Raw genomic sequence first — 19,491 nt, forward strand, 5'->3', positions numbered from 1 at the left:
ATTTAAATCTTATTTAAATATCTCATATTCTCTCTTTTTGTTTAATTCGTAAATAAAACAAAAATGCGGTTAAATATATCATATATGTAGCGCATTCTCCCTAATTTGAATTCGAACACTTCAAACTCACTCGTCGCACTGTTCTATGGTTTAGTCCGATATGAGCTAGCAGAGGGACCTAATGGATCTATAAATCATGGGCTCCAACGTCCAAGATTAACTAGTTAAACTCATTAACCTTGTTAACCAACATTCGTTAACTACTAGGGCATTCCACTATAGCCTAGTAGTTGCACTCCCCTCACTATATATATATTTTTGTCCATTTGATATAATCATGATTAGTAAGTCGATCCTTCACAGGTTGTTCGTAACTAGAGTTGGGTCAATTTACCGTTTTATCTCTGAAGTTACTTCTTGTTCTTTATATCTCACTGATCCTCTAATGAACAATTGGTTTGTGGTCCAACCAGTAAACCGAATCCCTTTCAGGCCAATGAAAGGGTGGGGCCCCTTGTTCAAGACCTCGAGTCAGTACTTAAGGGAACTACCTTTCTTCTATCCCTAAAAGTGGGTAGGAGTGAATTCCATCTTGCACCCCACGTCCCCAGCCATTTACCCAGTCTTACCCCTGAAATGGGAGGCCTATTGAGTCGGCAAACTTGAGCCATTCTCACCCATGCAAATCTAAGGATAATTCCGAATAAACAGGAGTTCATTGTTAGCTCAAGATTAAGATCGAGTTACCTAGGTCATCGAATGAAAAGAAAATTAGTCTCAACAATAAACGACATTATAAAGTGAGAGTGATTTTCTTCATGGTCCGATCTTATGCAATACTCATTGCATAGGACGCCCCCACTCACATGTCTCCACATGTACAATTTTAGTGATCACATTTTTTATATCATATACAAAAGTGGGCCACATCCATAATGTCTCCAAAATAAGGTACTCAACCTTATCCTTATATTACAGATCATTTTGACTATATACTTGAACTTGATCCACTCTTATGTCTCTACATATAGTTCAAGTAATCATACTATAGTCAGAGTGTTCTTAGTTTATTGGATTTAGATTAATGATCATAAAGTTCACTTTATTCAATAACAATCTTTACTGAATAAACAATAATAACAATTTTGAATGTTGAAGGACAATCTCAGAGCAGTTATAAAATAGTTATGGACTTCGAACCAAGGCTACACAAACAAGTGACTTTACTGTTGGTGGTGAAAGAATTGCATGATGTATAATGACACATACTCGTGGCACATGCATGTGTCATAATGTTATGTTATGCTATGACATATGCCTGCTCGACTTCGACTTCGACTTGAGACATACAATTGATAAAAAATTAATAGCAAAATGTGACTCGGGATTCCCCTTTACATCGAGAGATTCACTAGATTAGGGTAATAAAACAAGGGCTTCACTGTTCGACTTCGACTTGAGACAGACAATTGAACAAAAATTAATACCAAAATATTCTCTCACATATTGAACTTGGAAACGTCGTCGTTTTAAGGGAGCTAAAAGTATCACGAACTCCAAATCGGGACTTTAATTGTTACCCTTTCCACACGGAGACTTTTCAATACGCTTTCCACGCGCGCCATTAAAACCAGGTATCGTCTTCCTCGGTTTCCTCCTTCCCTGCTGTTCTGCAAACTCTCAAAAATCCCAGCTCTGTTTTCTCCGACAATGGCGCGAAAATATTCTCTTCTCAAGCAAACCCTAGCTTCTCTCTGCTTTATTCTCGCCCTATACGCCATCATCAACACTTTAATCAGCTCCACCGCCACTCTGAAACTCGACCGCTCCTTCCCCTTCGACATTGCTAATTCCGTCATGGTTTCGGATGAGCTTGATTCTCAAGAAACTGATTTCCCCAATAGTTCAGGCAAATCGGTTTTGCCTCTGAAGATTTATCTCTACGATGTGCCGACGAGGTTTACGTTTGGTGTAATTGAGAACCACGGCATAGCGCGCGGAGGAAAGACCAATGGTAAAATCACGGAGCTCAAGTATCCAGGCCATCAGCACATGGCGGAATGGTTTTTGTTCTCGGATCTGCTTCGACCGGAGTCGGAGCGTGTTGAGTCTGCTGTGGTTAGGGTGATGGATCCTGAGGAAGCGGATTTGTTCTATGTTCCGTTCTTCTCGTCCTTAAGCTTGATCGTCAACCCTATTCGACCTGCGGCAGGGTCGAATCAGCAGCAGCGGAAGCTTGCGTACAGCGACGAGGAGACGCAGAAGGCTTTGATGGAGTGGTTGGAGAAGCAGGAGTACTGGAAGCGGAACAATGGGCGGGATCATGTCATTATAGCGCAGGACCCAAATGCATTGTACAAGGTGATTGATATGGTTAAAAGCAGCATATTACTCATTTCGGATTTCGGCCGGTTGAGATCAGACCAAGCTTCACTCGTGAAGGACGTGATTATACCATACTCCCATAGGATCAATACATATAATGGTGATATTGGAATTGAGAATCGCAAGACTTTGCTGTTCTTCATGGGCAATCGATACCGTAAAGAGGTAAATTTATGAAATGCCTAGAAATTAACAATGGTTATTGTATTGATGTAGAAATGCTTGTTTTTAGATATTATAGTTGCAGTCTTCTCTTTGGAATTCCCTTTCAAAACACTTTTGCAATTTACTGTGAATAATTTAGTGTTAAAAGAAACGCGAGAGTTGAAATCAAGCTGAATTTTGTTCCTGGTGATTCTATTGTGTGTGTAGGGAGGAAAAATTCGTGATATGCTTTTTAATATACTTGAGAAAGAACGGAATGTCATAATCAAACATGGAACACAATCAAGAGAGAATAGGCGTGCTGCTACACATGGTATGCATACATCTAAGTTCTGCTTGAACCCTGCTGGTGACACTCCCTCTGCTTGTCGACTCTTTGATTCTGTAGTAAGCTTGTGTGTACCAGTGATTGTCAGTGATAGAATTGAGTTGCCTTTTGAAGATGTTATAGATTACTCCAAGATTGCTGTGTTTTTCGATTCGGTTTCTGCTGTGAAACCTGGATTTTTAGTTTCAAAGCTGAGGAAAATCTCTAAACAGAGGATTCTGGACTATCAGAGAGAAATGAAAGAGGTTAGTATTATTATGAATAATCCTTTTCTTTTGTAAACTTCTGTGGTTCAATTCATTATAAAGTTTTCTAAAGTTTTATAAACTTTTCTTTTTAATCTAAGCACTCTTAAGAAGTTGGAATGAATTTGTTAGTTCGAGTAAATAGTTAAGTCATGTTGAAGATTGTTGGGAGTGAGTCTCACATTGTTTAATTTGGGGAATGATCCTGGGTTTATAAGGAATACATCTGCATTGGTATGAGGTCTTTTGGAGAAGCCCAAAGCAAAGTCATGAGAGCTTATGCTCAAATTGGACAATATTTTACTATTGTGGAGATCTGTGATTCCTAACATGATATCAAAGACATGTCAATAAAATCCTCAAATATTGAACAAAGAAGTTGTGAGCCTCGAAAGTGTAGTCAAACGTGACTTAAATGTCGAACAAAGGGTGTACTTTGTTTGAGGACTCCAGAGAAGAGTCGAGTCTCGATTAAAGGGAGGTTGTTCGAGGGCTCCATAGGCCTCAGGGGAGGCTCTATAGTGTACTTTGTTCGAGGGGAGGGAGGATTGTGAGGATTGCCACATTGGCTAATTTAGGGAATGATCATGCATTCGTATAATGTCTTTTGGGGAAGCCCAAAGTAAAGTTATGAGAACTTATGCTCAAAGTGGATAATATCATATCATTGTAGAGATCCGTGATTCCTAACAACATATGAATAAAGTTTCTTGTACTTGATGTATGTTACTCAGGTAAAGAGATACTTCGAGTATACAAACTCAAATGGCACAGTGAACGAAATATGGCGTCAAGTCTCACAGAAGTTACCTCTCATTAAGCTAATGATTAATCGTGAAAAGAGGGTGATTCATAGAGAAGTTGATAAACCAGACTGTTCTTGTCTCTGTTCAAACCAAACTGGCATCAGGGCTAGACTATAATTCGTTATTTATGAATTGCTGGGAGAATCCAGGATGTTCTATGAGTGGCGCGCCAGCTGCGATGTCTTGCTAGTTCCAACATTTGAGATGTCCGCATTCCTTGGCTAAGCTGGCTCTTCTGCTAACCAGGTAGGTAGAGGTTGCCATATTTATACGCTTATTCAATTACTTCTCTGCACTCTACTGTCGAATTGGTCTTGTAGAACTCACCATAGGCATACAAAATCTGATAGTATTTGTAATTATTTTTGTACATTTTTTGAGCATTGTACAGAATAAGGGTCTGTTTAATCCTTCCAGATTTGACTCAAGTTGTTAATCAAGACAGTGGAGCGTTAGAAAGATGTCCAATGAGAAAGTTTTTTTGCTTGGTAAATTTCACTTCTAACTCGGGTTTCACTATTCTTTCACAAGGTAAATAGGCTTCAGTCGTTTCCCTATCGATATCAGTCTCTTTCTTCTTGTTCTTGTTCGTTTTTTGACAAGTACCATAGATTATGATTAAAAGTATTTTTACTCTCTATTGCTCAATGTTTTTGGGTGGTGATATTGGTAGATAAAAGGAAATTTTTGGGTTGAGGGGTGAAGTCTTTTTGCATATTCCAAACTGCATAGGCCGTACTCGTTCGTTCATTCAATGGATGCATACTATGCATAGTTTGGTGGCCACTTTGAGTTATTGAAGCAAAAAATATGATGCCAGTTGAGGCGCAAGACAAAATCATGTGAAACCAACGATGGTTGGTCATTTTGGTTTGATTTTATTCTTTTGGTGATATTTTGGTTGATGGCTGCTCCTGGTTCCCAAAAATTGAGCATTTGGATCAATCTTGGTTATATATATAATAAAATTGTAACTGATTTCATCTCTGGCACCTCCATCCCCAAATATCCCTAAACACCTTCTCCAACGGTAGAATTGTATCAGTAATTTTGCGAGAGAAAAAAAAAACACAACTTGGAGAGGAAAAAAAAACAAAAATGATAGATTTTTTTAGTCGGTGATTCTTGCAGAACAAAAAAACACGAACATAAATAGAAAAGTTTAAAGTTTATTGGTAAGTTAAGACGTTCCTTTTCTTTTATCATGTTTCAACTATTTAGACTTTAGTTATCATTTTACTTGTTGATTTTTGTTGATTCAAGTTGTGGAATAATATTGACCGTTTTTGTTTAATATGTATCGTCAAGATGACTGAGGATAGACATGGAAGAATAATTGAATTTTGAAATATGGCAAAAAAGTAATGCCAAATTTTTTATGCTCGCATGAAAGTCTAACACATTGACCATGGTAAAAGGTAGAGAATTGAACTTGAAATTAATGTTATGGATTCACATAGGTTGACTTTGATATAAAGAACATTGAACTTTCATGGAGGATAAATTGGTGACACTAGCCTAAGCTAATCAAATAAGTGATCTTACTATCGGCTCGATTGAAAGATTCGTCTTATGTATGACGACACGTGCCTAGTGGTGCTGACACATGTCATTTATGTTTTATATGTTGTGATGTGTTGACTAAATTATAATAATGACATGATATTATGATGACGTTATTTGATGATGATATTGTGATGATGACATAATGATGATGATGCATGATATTATAATGACGTTATTTGATGATGACATGATGATGATGTCATAATAAGGATGATGTATGATGTTATGATGGCGTACATGATGATGATATGATGTTGACGACATAATAATGGTGATGTATGATATTATAATGACGTTATTTGATGATGATATGATGACAATGGCATTATAAGGATGATGTATGATGTTATGATAACGTATATTATGATGATATGATGATGACAGCATAATAATGATGATGTATGATAATATGATGACGTAAGATTGTATGATGGTGAGATGGCTTAGCATGACATTATTCCATATCAAGATGACGTACATGTTTTGATTGTCATGATGTATTATGACGATGATTCATTTTCTAAAGACAACCCTAATTGAAGTTAATGATGATGAGTGTATGAAGACCAACACCTACGTGTCGCTTGGAGTAATATATGAACGGTGTATAGGGTTGTGTCACAAAGATGATTTAAAGATGAAAACTATAGGAACTTTATACGTTTTGGGTGTACATGTACATAAGGATATTTTCCCATTTACGATAATGAGTACAGACGCGTACGCTTGATGAAAATAATGATCATGCCTCACATGACACTCAGGGGTCTTCTAACTTTCAAATGTCACTACGGACAACTAGCTCGTCTATGATGGGCCTAGGGGGTGCGAACGAATTACCTAAGGATCCACGCTCGCATGTGTGGTTTGTGTGTAAGAAAGTACTACACATTCAATTTTTGTCCGAAATGGAGGCTACCCCTATGATGATTTTTAAATGATAGGTCCTTAAATCATGAGTTGCATGTGTTTACATTCATTGACCTCAACTGTGGGTCAGTTAAGTTACTCAGTATTTCTTAAAATACTCAAGTACTGTGTTACTTCTTTTCAAGGTAAAGGTAAGACATCCCTCTAACGATGATGACAATGCAATTTGAGACCATGACACTGTTGGATCGGTATGGCAACCCTAGAGGGGGGGTGAATAGGGTTTTAACGATAAAAGTGTTTAAACTTGATTAATTTTTTTTAATGATAAAACTTTTTACAAATAAGTAGAAGATGATAATTACTAAAGCAAAATAATTCAAGTCAAAACAATAATCAAGTAGAACATGCAATAAACATAATAATAATCTTGAAATTAAATAGGAAAGAGTTAGAGAAAATGACACCGTAGTTTTATAGTGGTTCGGTCAAACTCGACCTACTCCACTCCCCAAGCGCCTCTTGGGAATTTGAATAAAGAACTTTTCCGACTCTTTCCACGGATCAGAGCCAAACCGGTACACCGCTCTTTTTACGAGTTCAAGAGCAAACTCAATCCTTTCAACGACGCAGGATCAAACCGATACAAGTATTTGAGTTTGATAATAACATACCACAACTCTCTCAAAGAGTAGATTTACAATTTGGGATACTGACAACTATTTCCTCACAATATAATAATAATCCCTCTCAAGAATAAGATGAAAAGAAATAAACTTGTAAGCTTGGAGAGAGCAATAAACAATGGAGACTTTGAACAAATGAGGATTGAAGAATGTATGTAAGTTGTATATCTTAAAAATGTGGGGAAGATGAGTTTATATAGAGGAGAAAAGTGGCAAAATGTAGGATTGAATATTGACCATTGGATTGTGTTAGGAATAATGGAAGGTGGAGATTAAAAGTAATTAAGTAAGAAAATTTTCTAAATTCATTTATTTCAAAATTTTAATATAATAGTAATATAATATAATAATAATAAAAAGTTATGTGAGTAACGGTAAAATGTAATTCAAAATTTATTATAAATATAATAATATAATAATAATAAAAATGATGTGAGTAACTACCAAAATTTTAAAATATAATAATATAATAATATAATATAGTAATAATAAAATTCGATGTGAGTAACGGTTATATTCAAATTTATATTTGTAAAAATAATTTTATTTAGAAATGTAATAATAAGAAAAACTCCACCATGTGTTACTCTTCCAATATTATAAATGTCATACTTTGATATATTTTGATTTGTCCATCATTTTGATTTTGTTGCCACATCATCACGTCGGGTATGTTGTCTCGACTCTAATTTCTTCGTTTTAGCTCTGATTTGAGTAATTGAAAAGTTGTTGTAATCGTTATTCCCGACCTTATACTGTGGACAGTTCAAAAAACTGAAAATAGTTAATAATTAAAAGTAGGTTTGTTATCATCAAAACATCAATAATTAATTCATTGAAATTAATTAATGTGAGATCAAGGGCCAATAAGCCAACAATATCCCCCTTTTTGATGATGACAAATCATTTAAAGAAAAATTCATAAAAACCAATAATACAACATCCATGTAATAATATCACTACATACTAATATATTATCATAAATTTCACTCAAGAGCATATTCTCCCTTATATTAATGCCTCAAGAAATTATGAAATACCAAGTAAATGATTCATAAATTATAAAATAACAAATTTAGAACATATTTTTCTTAATTTTCTCCCCCTTTGTAATCATCAAAATGAACAATTGAAAGAGAATGCATTTAATAATGACATAATGGCTCCCCCTAAAAACATGCATTCAAAAATTATAAAATTCAAGATATATCACAACGAATAATACCAAGCTCAAGCCTATTTTTGCAAAAAATTTCTTCATTCAATGGCTTGGTGAAAATATCGGCCAGTTGATTATTAGAGTTTACAAAATCAAGAATAATATGTCCATTTTGCACATGCTCTCTAATAAAATGATGTCTAATGTCAATATGTTTAGTTCTAGAATGATGAATAGGATTTTTAGTTAAATTAATAGCACTTGTATTATCACAAAATATAGGCACACTATGAAACTTTAATCCAAAATCACAAAGAGTTTGTTTCATCCAAAGAATTTGAGCACAGCAACTAGCAACCGCAATATATTCCGCTTCGGTAGTAGATAAGGCAACCGAATTTTGCTTTTTACTAAACCAAGAAACTAAGGAACTACCAAGAAATTGACAAGTTCCACTAGTACTTTTACGATCAAGTAAGCTTCCGGCAAAATCTGCATCAGAATATCCTACCAATTTAAATTCAACATTTCTAGGATACCACAATCCTAGATCAATAGTTCCAAGCAAATATTTAAATATTCTCTTAACGGCATGTAAATGAGATTCCTTAGGACAAGATTGAAATCTAGCACAAAGACATACACTAAACATAATATCGGGTCTACTAGCGGTCAAGTAAAGTAAAGATCCAATCATACCTCGATAAGCTTTAATATCCACACTTTTACCTTTTTCATCCTTGTCAAGCTTAGTGGATGTGCTCATGGGAGTTCTTGCAATCTTACCTCCATTGAACTTGAATCTTTTGAGCAAATCTTTAGTGTATTTCTCTTGATTGATGAAGATACCATTCTTGAGTTGTTTGATTTGAAGTCCAAGAAAGAAACTGAGTTCTCCCATCATACTCATCTCAAACTCACTATGCATACATTTAGAAAATTCTTCACATAAAGAAGGATTAGTAGAACCAAATATGATATCATCCACATATATTTGCACTAATAGCATATCGTTTTCTTTAATCTTAATAAAGAGTGTAGTGTCGAGTTTGCCCATTTTAAAATCATTCCCAATAAGAAAATTACTAAGTCTATCATACCAAGCTCTTGGAGCTTGTTTTAAGCCATAAAGAGCCTTTTTCAACTTATAGACATGATGAGGAAATTCTACATTTTCAAATCCGGGAGGTTGTTCTACATAAACTTCCTCCATAATATAACCATTCAAAAATGCACTTTTCACATCCATTTGATATAATACAAAATTTTTGTAAGAAGCAAAAGCAAGTAACATTCTAATAGCTTCTAATCTAGCAACGGGTGCAAAAGTTTCTTCATAATCTATGCCTTCCTCTTGACAATAACCTTGAGCTACAAGCCTAGCTTTATTTCTAATGATATTCCCATTTTCATCCATTTTATTTCTAAAAACCCATTTGGTTCCAATAATAGAAGTATTAGATGGCCTATGGACTAATTCCCAAACTTTGTTCCTTTCAAATTGATTTAGCTCTTCTTGCATGGCTAAAATCCAAAACTCATCATTTTCGGCATCCTTAAGACTTTTTGGTTCAATTTGAGAAACAAAAGCAAGATTATTAAATAAATTAATAGAAGAGCGAGTTTTCACACCTTGTTCGAGATCACCAAGAATCAAGTCCTTGGGATGAGACAAGGCATACCTCCATTCTTTTGGCATTGATGAAGAACCTTCTTCCTTTAAGCTCATCTCTTCTTTACTCGTAACAATTTCTTTGCCGTTGTCACTAACGAGTAAATCTCCAAAATTTCTTTCTAAATCATCACTACAAATAGACTCATTAGAAATATTATTGCAAGATTCATCAAATACCACATGCATAGATTCTTCAATAACTAAAGTTCTCTTATTGAAAATTCTATAAGCTTTACTAGTAGATGAATAGCCAAGAAAAATACCAATATCCGTTTTTGAATCAAACTTTCCAAGCTTTTCTTTGTTGTTCAAAATAAAACATTTACAACCAAAAACTTTGAAATACCCAACATTTGGAATTTTGTTATGCCAGAGTTCATAAGGAGTTTTATTTAATGAAGGTCTAATTAAAACTCTATTTAAAATATAACAAGCGGTATTAACGGCTTCCGCCCAAAAATATTTAGGTAAATCATACTCATTTAACATTGATCTAGCAAATTCTTGTAAAGTACGATTTTTCCTTTCAACCACACCGTTTTGTTGAGGAGTCCTTGGAGAGGAGAAGTCATGAGAAAAACCATTATCTTCACAAAATTTTTCAAAGGCAACACTGTTAAATTCTCCCCCATGGTCACTCCTAATTTTAGTAATTAAAAAACCCTTTTTCATTTTGAACTCTTTTTACAAAACTAGCAAATCTTTTCAAAACATCATTCTTATGTTTTATCATCAAAACCCAAGTAAATCTTGAAAAATCATCCACTATCACAAAAGCATAATAATTTCCTCCATAACTAGCTATTTTAGAAGGGCCAAATAAGTCTATATGGAGTAGTTGAAGAGGTCTAGTAGTAGAAATCATATTTTTAGATTTGAAAGAAGACTTAGTTTGCTTACCCATTTGACAAGCGTCACAAATTTTATCTTTTTCAAATTTAAGTTGAGGGAGACCTCTCACTAATGAATTTTTTGAAATATTTGAAATCAAGTACATACTAGCATGTCCTAGTCTTCTATGCCATAGCCAAGAGTTATCAAGCAAAACCGAAAGACATTTATCATTTGTAGGACAATCATTCAAATCAATAGTATACACATTATCGTCTCTATTTCCTACAAACAAAACTTTTCTATCACTAGCATTTTCAATTATGCAATTATTCTTATCAAATACAACTCTAAAACCTTTATCACATAATTGACTAATGCTAAGTAAGTCATGCTTTAAACCATCAACTAACAATACATTTTTAATGAGAGTACAAGAGTCATTACCTATAGTACCCTTACCAATTATTTTACCCTTCTTGTTATCACCAAAGGTTACTAAGCCACCATCCTTCTTGGAAAGATTGACAAACTTGGATGGATTACCCGTCATGTGTCTTGAGCAACCACTATCCAAGTACCACTTATTTTTCTTGGAGGCTTTCAAACAAACCTAAAAACAAAGATATTCAAAATTGACCTTTTGGTACCCATACTTGTTTGGGTCCTAGAAAGTTAGTATTCACAAATTTAGGAATCCATTTCATATTTGCATTCATATTAAAGACATTGTATTTAGATAAGTAACAAGAATAATCTTTATGTCCAAACTTACCACACGAGAAACAAACGACATTATGCAAGAATTTATTTCTTGGACTAAATTTGTGTATTCTATTTTTATTCGAAAAATTATTTTCTAAAACATTGTTAAACTTTGTATTTTGAGAAACTTTTCTTCCTAAATGAATATTTTGAGAATTTTTCAATTTAAAGCACTTAGGTCTAATATGACCTTCAACACCACAATAATGACATATAGGCACAAATCTAGATTTATCATACTTAGATACAAATTTACATGTGTTAGATTTAGGCAAGATAGGGGATGCTTTAACAAAGATTGTTTTAGAACTTGAAGGTGTAGAACATTCATCAATATAGCCTAATCCTCTTTTATCACCATATGACTTACCTCCTTCAAGTATTTTATCTAATTTTTGAGCACCTATTGTTAACATTTTAATAGATTCCTTAGCCCTACCAAGTTCTTGCAAATTATTTGATTCATTCTCTTTGAGCAATTTAATTAATTTATCTTTTTCACCACAATCATGCTCAAGAGTCTTGACTTTATCAATTAATGCATTTTTCTCATCACAATCAAATACATGCTTTTCACAAGGTACATCAATTTTAACAATATTATGATCCTTCTCCTTCAAGCAAGAAATTTCATTTAGCAAAGACTTATTTTCAATAATTGAAGTCTTATATTTCTTTTTAAGCACAACATACTTTGAACTAAGTTTTTCTAAATCAATTGTCATCTCATCAACAAGTTTAAATAATTCATGATAAGAAAGAGATTCAAGAGTTACCTCATCTTCTTGTTCATCTTCTTGTTCATCCTCTTTGTCACTATGAGCCATGAAGCAAAAATTTGCAACTTCTTCATCACTTCCACTTGCACTTTCATCACTATCATCCCAAGTAGCCTTCATTGCTTTCTTCTTGGATTTCTTAGATGATTTGAGGAGAGGACAATCCGTTCTTATATGACCCGGCTTTTTACATTCATAACATATTACCTCATCGTTTTTGCTCTTTTCACCTTTTGACTCTTTTTGATTTGTGAAATGTTTTTTTAATTGTTTCTTCCTTTTAATAAAATTTTTATACTTACGTGTGAAGTAGGCGACATCATCTTCATCAAGGACGTCCTCATCTTCAGAGTCAACTTTGATGGATTTTAGGGCTATACTTTTCTTCTTTTTGGATTCTTCTTCCATGTGCCCGTTCATGGTAATCTCATGTGTCATGAGAGAACCAATGAGTTCATCCAAAGGAAGCTTTGTGAGATCCTTTGCTTCTTGAATCGCCGTCACTTTTGCCTCCCAACTTTTAGGCAGAGACCTAAGAATTTTTCTTACATTTTCGGAGGTAGAATATACTTTTCCAAGATTTTTCAAAGCATTTAAAATATTAGTAAATCTAGTAAACATATCACCAATAGGTTCATTTTCCTCCATTTTAAATAGTTCATAATTATGAACTAACATGCTAATTTTTGTTTCTTTAACTTGATTGGTTCCCTCATGAGTTACTTCAAGAGTTTTCCAAATTTCATATGCCGAAGAACACATACATACTCTATTAAATTCATCATTACTTAAGGCACAATACAGACAATTGATAGCACTAGCATTCAAAGAACATTTTTTCATATCATGCTCATCAAATTCATTTTCTAATTTAGGCACCTCAATATTATTAACAATTTTTATTGGAATGTAAGGACCATTACTAACATTTAACCACAATTGATAATCAACGGATTGCAAATAAATTTTCATCCTAGCTTTCCAACATGTATAATTTGTTCCATCAAAATAAGGTGGCCTAGAAGTTGATTGTCCTTCACTAAAACCATTTTTAACACGTAGGTTTGCCATAAGCTCGAACAATAAAGTTTAGATAAAAAATCTATAGGAGCAACCTGCTCTGATACCAATTGTTGGATCGGTATGGCAACCCTAGAGGGGGGGTGAATAGGGTTTTAACGATAAAAGTGTTTAAACTTGATTAATTTTTCTAATGATAAAACTTTTTACAAATAAGTAGAAGATGATAATTACTAAAGCAAAATAATTCAAGTCAAAACAATAATCAAGTAGAACATGCAATAAACATAATAATAATCTTGAAATTAAATAGGAAAGAGTTAGAGAAAATGACACCGTAGTTTTATAGTGGTTCGGTCAAACTCGACCTACTCCACTCCCCAAGCGCCTCTTGGGAATTTGAATAAAGAACTTTTCCGACTCTTTCCACGGATCAGAGCCAAACCGGTACACCGCTCTTTTTACGAGTTCAAGAGCAAACTCAATCCTTTCAACGACGCAGGATCAAACCGATACAAGTATTTGAGTTTGATAATAACACACCACAACTCTCTCAAAGAGTAGATTTACAATTTGGGATACTGACAACTATTTCCTCACAATATAATAATAATCCCTCTCAAGAATAAGATGAAAAGAAATAAACTTGTAAGCTTGGAGAGAGCAATAAACAATGGAGACTTTGAACAAATGAGGATTGAAGAATGTATGTAAGTTGTATATCTTAAAAATGTGGGGAAGATGAGTTTATATAGAGGAGAAAAGTGGCAAAATGTAGGATTGAATATTGACCATTGGATTGTGTTAGGAATAATGGAAGGTGGAGATTAAAAGTAATTAAGTAAGAAAATTTTCTAAATTCATTTATTTCAAAATTTTAATATAATAGTAATATAATATAATAATAATAAAAAGTTATGTGAGTAACGGTAAAGTGTAATTCAAAATTTATTATAAATATAATAATATAATAATAATAAAAATGATGTGAGTAACTACCAAAATTTTAAAATATAATAATATAATAATATAATATAGTAATAATAAAATTCGATGTGAGTAACGGTTATATTCAAATTTATATTTGTAAAAATAATTTTATTTAGAAATGTAATAATAAGAAAAACTCCACCATGTGTTACTCTTCCAATATTATAAATGTCATACTTTGATATATTTTGATTTGTCCATCATTTTGATTTTGTTGCCACATCATCACGTCGGGTATGTTGTCTCGACTCTAATTTCTTCGTTTTAGCTCTGATTTGAGTAATTGAAAAGTTGTTGTAATCGTTATTCCCGACCTTATACTGTGGACAGTTCAAAAAAAACTGAAAATAGTTAATAATTAAAAGTAGGTTTGTTATCATCAAAACATCAATAATTAATTCATTGAAATTAATTAATGTGAGATCAAGGGCCAATAAGCCAACAGACACATGCATAGGGTAGTTATAATTGCTTCTTAGACTTAGGTTAGAATAGGGTCTTTTTAATTTTAACGTTATTTATTTTATATAGTTTTTCGTTATGTTATTTAAAAGATGTTTTTGAACACGTAAATCCATGACAATGTTTTAAGATGAAGTTTATGTTTTATGATAATTCTACATATGAGCATAGATGATGATGATGATGATGATGGTAGCGACACTAAGTAGAAATTTAGGGTCGTTACAAATCTTGGTTTATCTAAGCAATTGGATGTAGGTATGTCCAACAATTTCTTGACGTATTGGATATTTGTGTCGTAATCCTTCACCAATTCTAACCACTTTCGTTGTGTCATGTGCAGTTCTTTTTGGGTGAAAAAATACTTTAAACTCTTATGGTCGGTATAAATTTGAGTCTTTTCTCCATACAAATAGTGTTGTCAAATTTTCAATGTGAACACTACCGCTGCCAACTCTTAGTCATGTGTAGAGTAGTTCTTCTCATAGTCATTCAACTAATAGAACACATCCTAGTCCCATCTTGGAGGCCTCACTATATATCACATACCCCTCTGAACTTTCTAGTACTAAGGACGGGCTAACATTAATCTTTGTTTTAGGTCTTGGAAACTTGCCTCACATGTGTCATTCCATCCAAATGGCACGCCTTTCCTCATTAATTTTGTGGGTGGGTGGGGCTATTCTATTGAAGTCTTGCACAAATCTTCGATAGTGTCCTACTATCCCCACAAAACTTTGCACCTCCATAACTGTGGTCGGGTGTTCCCACTTAGTGACAACTTCAAGCTTCGTGGGATACAACTTGTTCTATTTCAAGATGGTTAAGACTTTTCGAAGGTGTTCCTAATGTTCTTGATCCATCTTTGAGTACAATAGGATGTAATCTATGAGCACGATAACTAACGTATCAAGACATTCCTTGAATACTCAGTTCATTAACTCCATGAATACCGCTGGGGTATTGTTAAGGATATTTAGTAATAAATTATAGTTTACCATATATGGCAAATATCTAATATTTGCCTTATTATCATAGGTATGTTTCCATTTATTGTTATTTCCATTTATTACTATTTCCATATCCTTGTAATTTATTTGATTATAAATAAGATAACTTTCACACCATTTAGGTGTGGTGGATTAATCAAACATTCACATGGTATCAGAGCCCTCTCGGTTTAACAACCCCGATCCTTTCTTTTCAATGGCTTTTGAATCCTCTAATCTTCTTTTCCACCACCCCTGTTGGCTTTGACGCCGCAGGGGCAGTCTTCATGGCTGCCGCAGGCGGAGCCGATTGATTACTCTTCGGCTCCGCCCTATTGACCTCCAAATCACCTTTCGTCATACTCTGTACATACAACCTCACCTTTTCCAACCCAATCGGTTTTCCCCTTGGCCAATATAGTCTCTCTCATTTTCTTCCCAATCAACCTTCATCCTTCACATAAACCCTAACCTAAACCTATCAACCTTTTGCAGAGATTTACCTTCGGAATCTGGGTGCCGCACTGGCCTATTCGCCAACCAAGTTGCCGTCGCCCTTCCTGCCAAAATTGGCTTCTTCGCCCAATGAGGCGACTCTTCCGACTGTCCTTCTCGCCAAAATTGGCTCCTTCGCCCAATGTGGCGACTCTTCCGGCTTCAACATTGTCTTTGTCCCTTGCTCTAGGTTTCCCCTTCTACTTCTTGGGGTTAGAAATATTCTCACCAGAGCCAAGGCAGCATCGTCGCTAAGCGACAATCCCTCTTCATGGGTTAGACATATTCTCGCCGAAGCCAAGGCAGCATCGCCGCTGAGCGGCGATCCCTCTGCAATTTTTGATGGCCAAGAACCGGGTTGTTAGCATCTTCAAGAAAAGTGTTTCTCAACCTCTTTGAATTTTTCAGATTCAAGCTTCACGTTCGTTTAAATCCGACGCTTAGCTTGCGGTGGGGTGTTAAGGATATTTAGTAATAAATTATAGTTTACCATATATATTATATTTGATATTTTATTATAAGGCAAATATCTAATATTTGCCTTATTATCATAGGTATGTTTCCATTTATTGTTATTTCCATTTATTACTATTTCCATATCCTTGTAATTTATTTGATTATAAATAAGATAACTTTCACACCATTTAGGTGTGGTGGATTAATCAAACATTCACAGGTATTGATGAGACCAAACGACATCACTACAAACTCATAGTGGCCGAACCTTATTCTGAATGATGTCTTTGGCACATCCTTTTTTTTTATCTTAATTTGGTGATACTCTTATCAAAGATTGATCTTGAAAAGTACCGTTGCTTCCTGAGTTGGTCAAACAAGTCTTCTATACAAGGGAGTGGGTACTTATTCTTTATTGTCATCTTATTCAATTCTCTATAATCAATGCATAGACACGTCGAGCCATCTTTTTTCTTAACAAATAACACTCTCGAACCCCAAGGAGATACGCTAGGGTGGATGAAGCCTTTATCCAGTAGGTATTGTAATTACACACTGAGTTCTTTCAACTTTGTTGGTGCCATGCGACTTCAGAGATAGGTTCGGTTCCTAGCTCGAGTTCTATGGCAAAATCTATAGCTCGGGAATGGGGTATTCCTGATAGGTCTTCTCGAAAGACATTCGAAAATTCATTTACTATGGGTATCGTGTCTAAAGTTTTTTCTTTTCCTCTTACATCCACGACACTTACTAATATGGCCCAACCCCTGTGTTGGACTAGTCTCTTGGCTTTCATCATTGAGACTACTTTTGGGGTAATTCCAGTACATGTTGTACACCCGCTCATCGACAACGCGATTACAGGAGTTACCAACGACTCCGATAACAAACTCCAACAAGCAATCATAATTTGGCAAAAGATTTCCACAAAAAATGTTCATAAATATCAAGTAAAACCTTTAAAATCAGTTCTATTTAAAACATTATTAACCAACAAAAATTTTAAACAACGAAAGCATAATTACATAAACAGACCCAAACATGAATTCCCAATAGTCTCTAGCCCTCGTTCTCGGTTGGCTGCATCATCTAAATCTGGAAAGAAAAGTTATAATAATTTTGATAGTAATTAGATTACCGAGTAAGTGCTAATTTATCTTTCATGAATTATAACTAATCTTTACAGGTGTTTTTAAGTTTTATTCGCCATTGACTCCTAGTTTCTCTTATTAGGGTCATCGGTTCATTAATGGGGTATCTCAGCTACCTCCAGCTTAGGTTACTGACTCTCTCTATATGCTTATCTAGAATTTTTGGACTCATATGTAAGACTCGCTCTCGGTCAAATACGACCTATCTACTAATTTCTCTGGTGGCCTGTATACCTCATATACCAACGGTCAGGAGTACTCATTCTCTCTGACTTAGTACACAGCACGTTGATCAGGAACTCCGCGGGAATTAGTAGACTACAATACTCATATAATTAGGTCATGGCTCTACAATCTATAAACATATCCTAGAGTCATAACTTTTCCATTAACATGCTTAACATACTCACATCTGATGCATGCTTTCATACGTTTATAATGTTCGACACATAGAACATTCTAGTAATCATTTATGACATGCTTACATCACAGACAAGCAGTCATAATACACAAATCGTCATTCAATATTATCAAAGCTCATATTAACATACTAAGCTCTTAATCATGTAAACAACATACTCGCAAGTTGTAAAACAAGTTAAGAACTAGTTTAAAGCACGATATGCTACTTACCTGGTTTCGAATCCCTTTTTCCCTTAGTACGTTTAATAGGATATTACGACCCACCCAATTTCTTCCAATTAGACCTATATTTCACAATTTTCAAGATAAGTGTCAACCAATCTTGATAGGACAGGTCAAAAGGAGTCGAACGAAACAAACCAGGAGCCAAAACGATGACGCACATGCCCTCACGCGCCTGCACATGCTCAGTGTGTTTTTCTCACACCACCGATCTGCACACAATCGCGCTCTCACTCTCGGACTCCCACGTGCCCTGCGTGTCTCTCACGTGCCTAATACTTCAATCAATCAGATGAGGGCTAATACTTCAAGTGAAAGCATAAAATCTAAAAAAAAATCAACAATAAACGTTTATCCTATCCTTGCTGGCGTACCCTACTTTACGCCTATAGCAGCTCGCGACACTCTTCGACCCAATCCACACAGCTGCCCCAACATCACATCTGTCGTAGCCGCGACTCACGACTCGTACACCCGCGCGCGACCTGCGCCTCGACCTGAAGCCGCCTGCACACGCGTCGACTTCCTATTGCGTCACGTATCACCACCAACAGTGAGTAGTCCTCGGCTTTAGCGGCTGGAATTAACTCGGCTTGGCTCACTTGGCTCCGAGGCTCAAATTCTCGGCTGTTAGGCTTGGTAAACAAATTTCAGTTTCGACCCTCCCAAACTTAATTTTGAGATATTATAATTTCTTATTTCACAAATTTAAATTGAATTTATATAAGAATTGTGAATTACTAACGAAAAGCAATGAATGACCCAACAGAAAACGACAACCAGCGATAGTTTTGAGCACTTTTGAGGAACGAGAGCTAATGTACTCGAATCAAGGAGAACACCAGCAAAGGCCAACTAAGTAAGTGACCCTACCGTCGTTGGTTATAAATGTGTGTTGTATGATGACAAGTGCCCCTGGCTTCGCACGTGTCATAGGTCGTGTAGGTAGACTGTTATGAAATAATATGTAAATGTTATGCGATGCGATTGTTATGCTGTATTTGATGAACCGATATGCCTTAT

At 35.0% G+C, this 19,491-nt stretch overlaps 1 protein-coding gene across 1 annotated transcript; it reads left to right on the top strand.

Moving 5' to 3' along the window:
* The first annotated feature begins 1,587 nt into the window (after positions 1 to 1,587).
* On the top strand, positions 1,588 to 4,445 carry LOC111490422 (probable arabinosyltransferase ARAD1). Its single transcript, XM_023139031.1, has 3 exons — positions 1,588 to 2,550; positions 2,758 to 3,123; positions 3,858 to 4,445. Exons 1-3 carry the CDS (start codon positions 1,711 to 1,713, stop codon positions 4,044 to 4,046), a joined length of 1,395 nt encoding a protein of 464 aa, XP_022994799.1. The 5' UTR covers positions 1,588 to 1,710; the 3' UTR covers positions 4,047 to 4,445.
* The last annotated feature ends 15,046 nt before the right edge of the window (positions 4,446 to 19,491 follow it).

Source organism: Cucurbita maxima, unplaced genomic scaffold (genome assembly GCF_002738345.1).
Source record: "Cucurbita maxima cultivar Rimu unplaced genomic scaffold, Cmax_1.0 Cma_Scf00015, whole genome shotgun sequence".
NCBI lineage: Eukaryota > Viridiplantae > Streptophyta > Magnoliopsida > Cucurbitales > Cucurbitaceae > Cucurbita > Cucurbita maxima.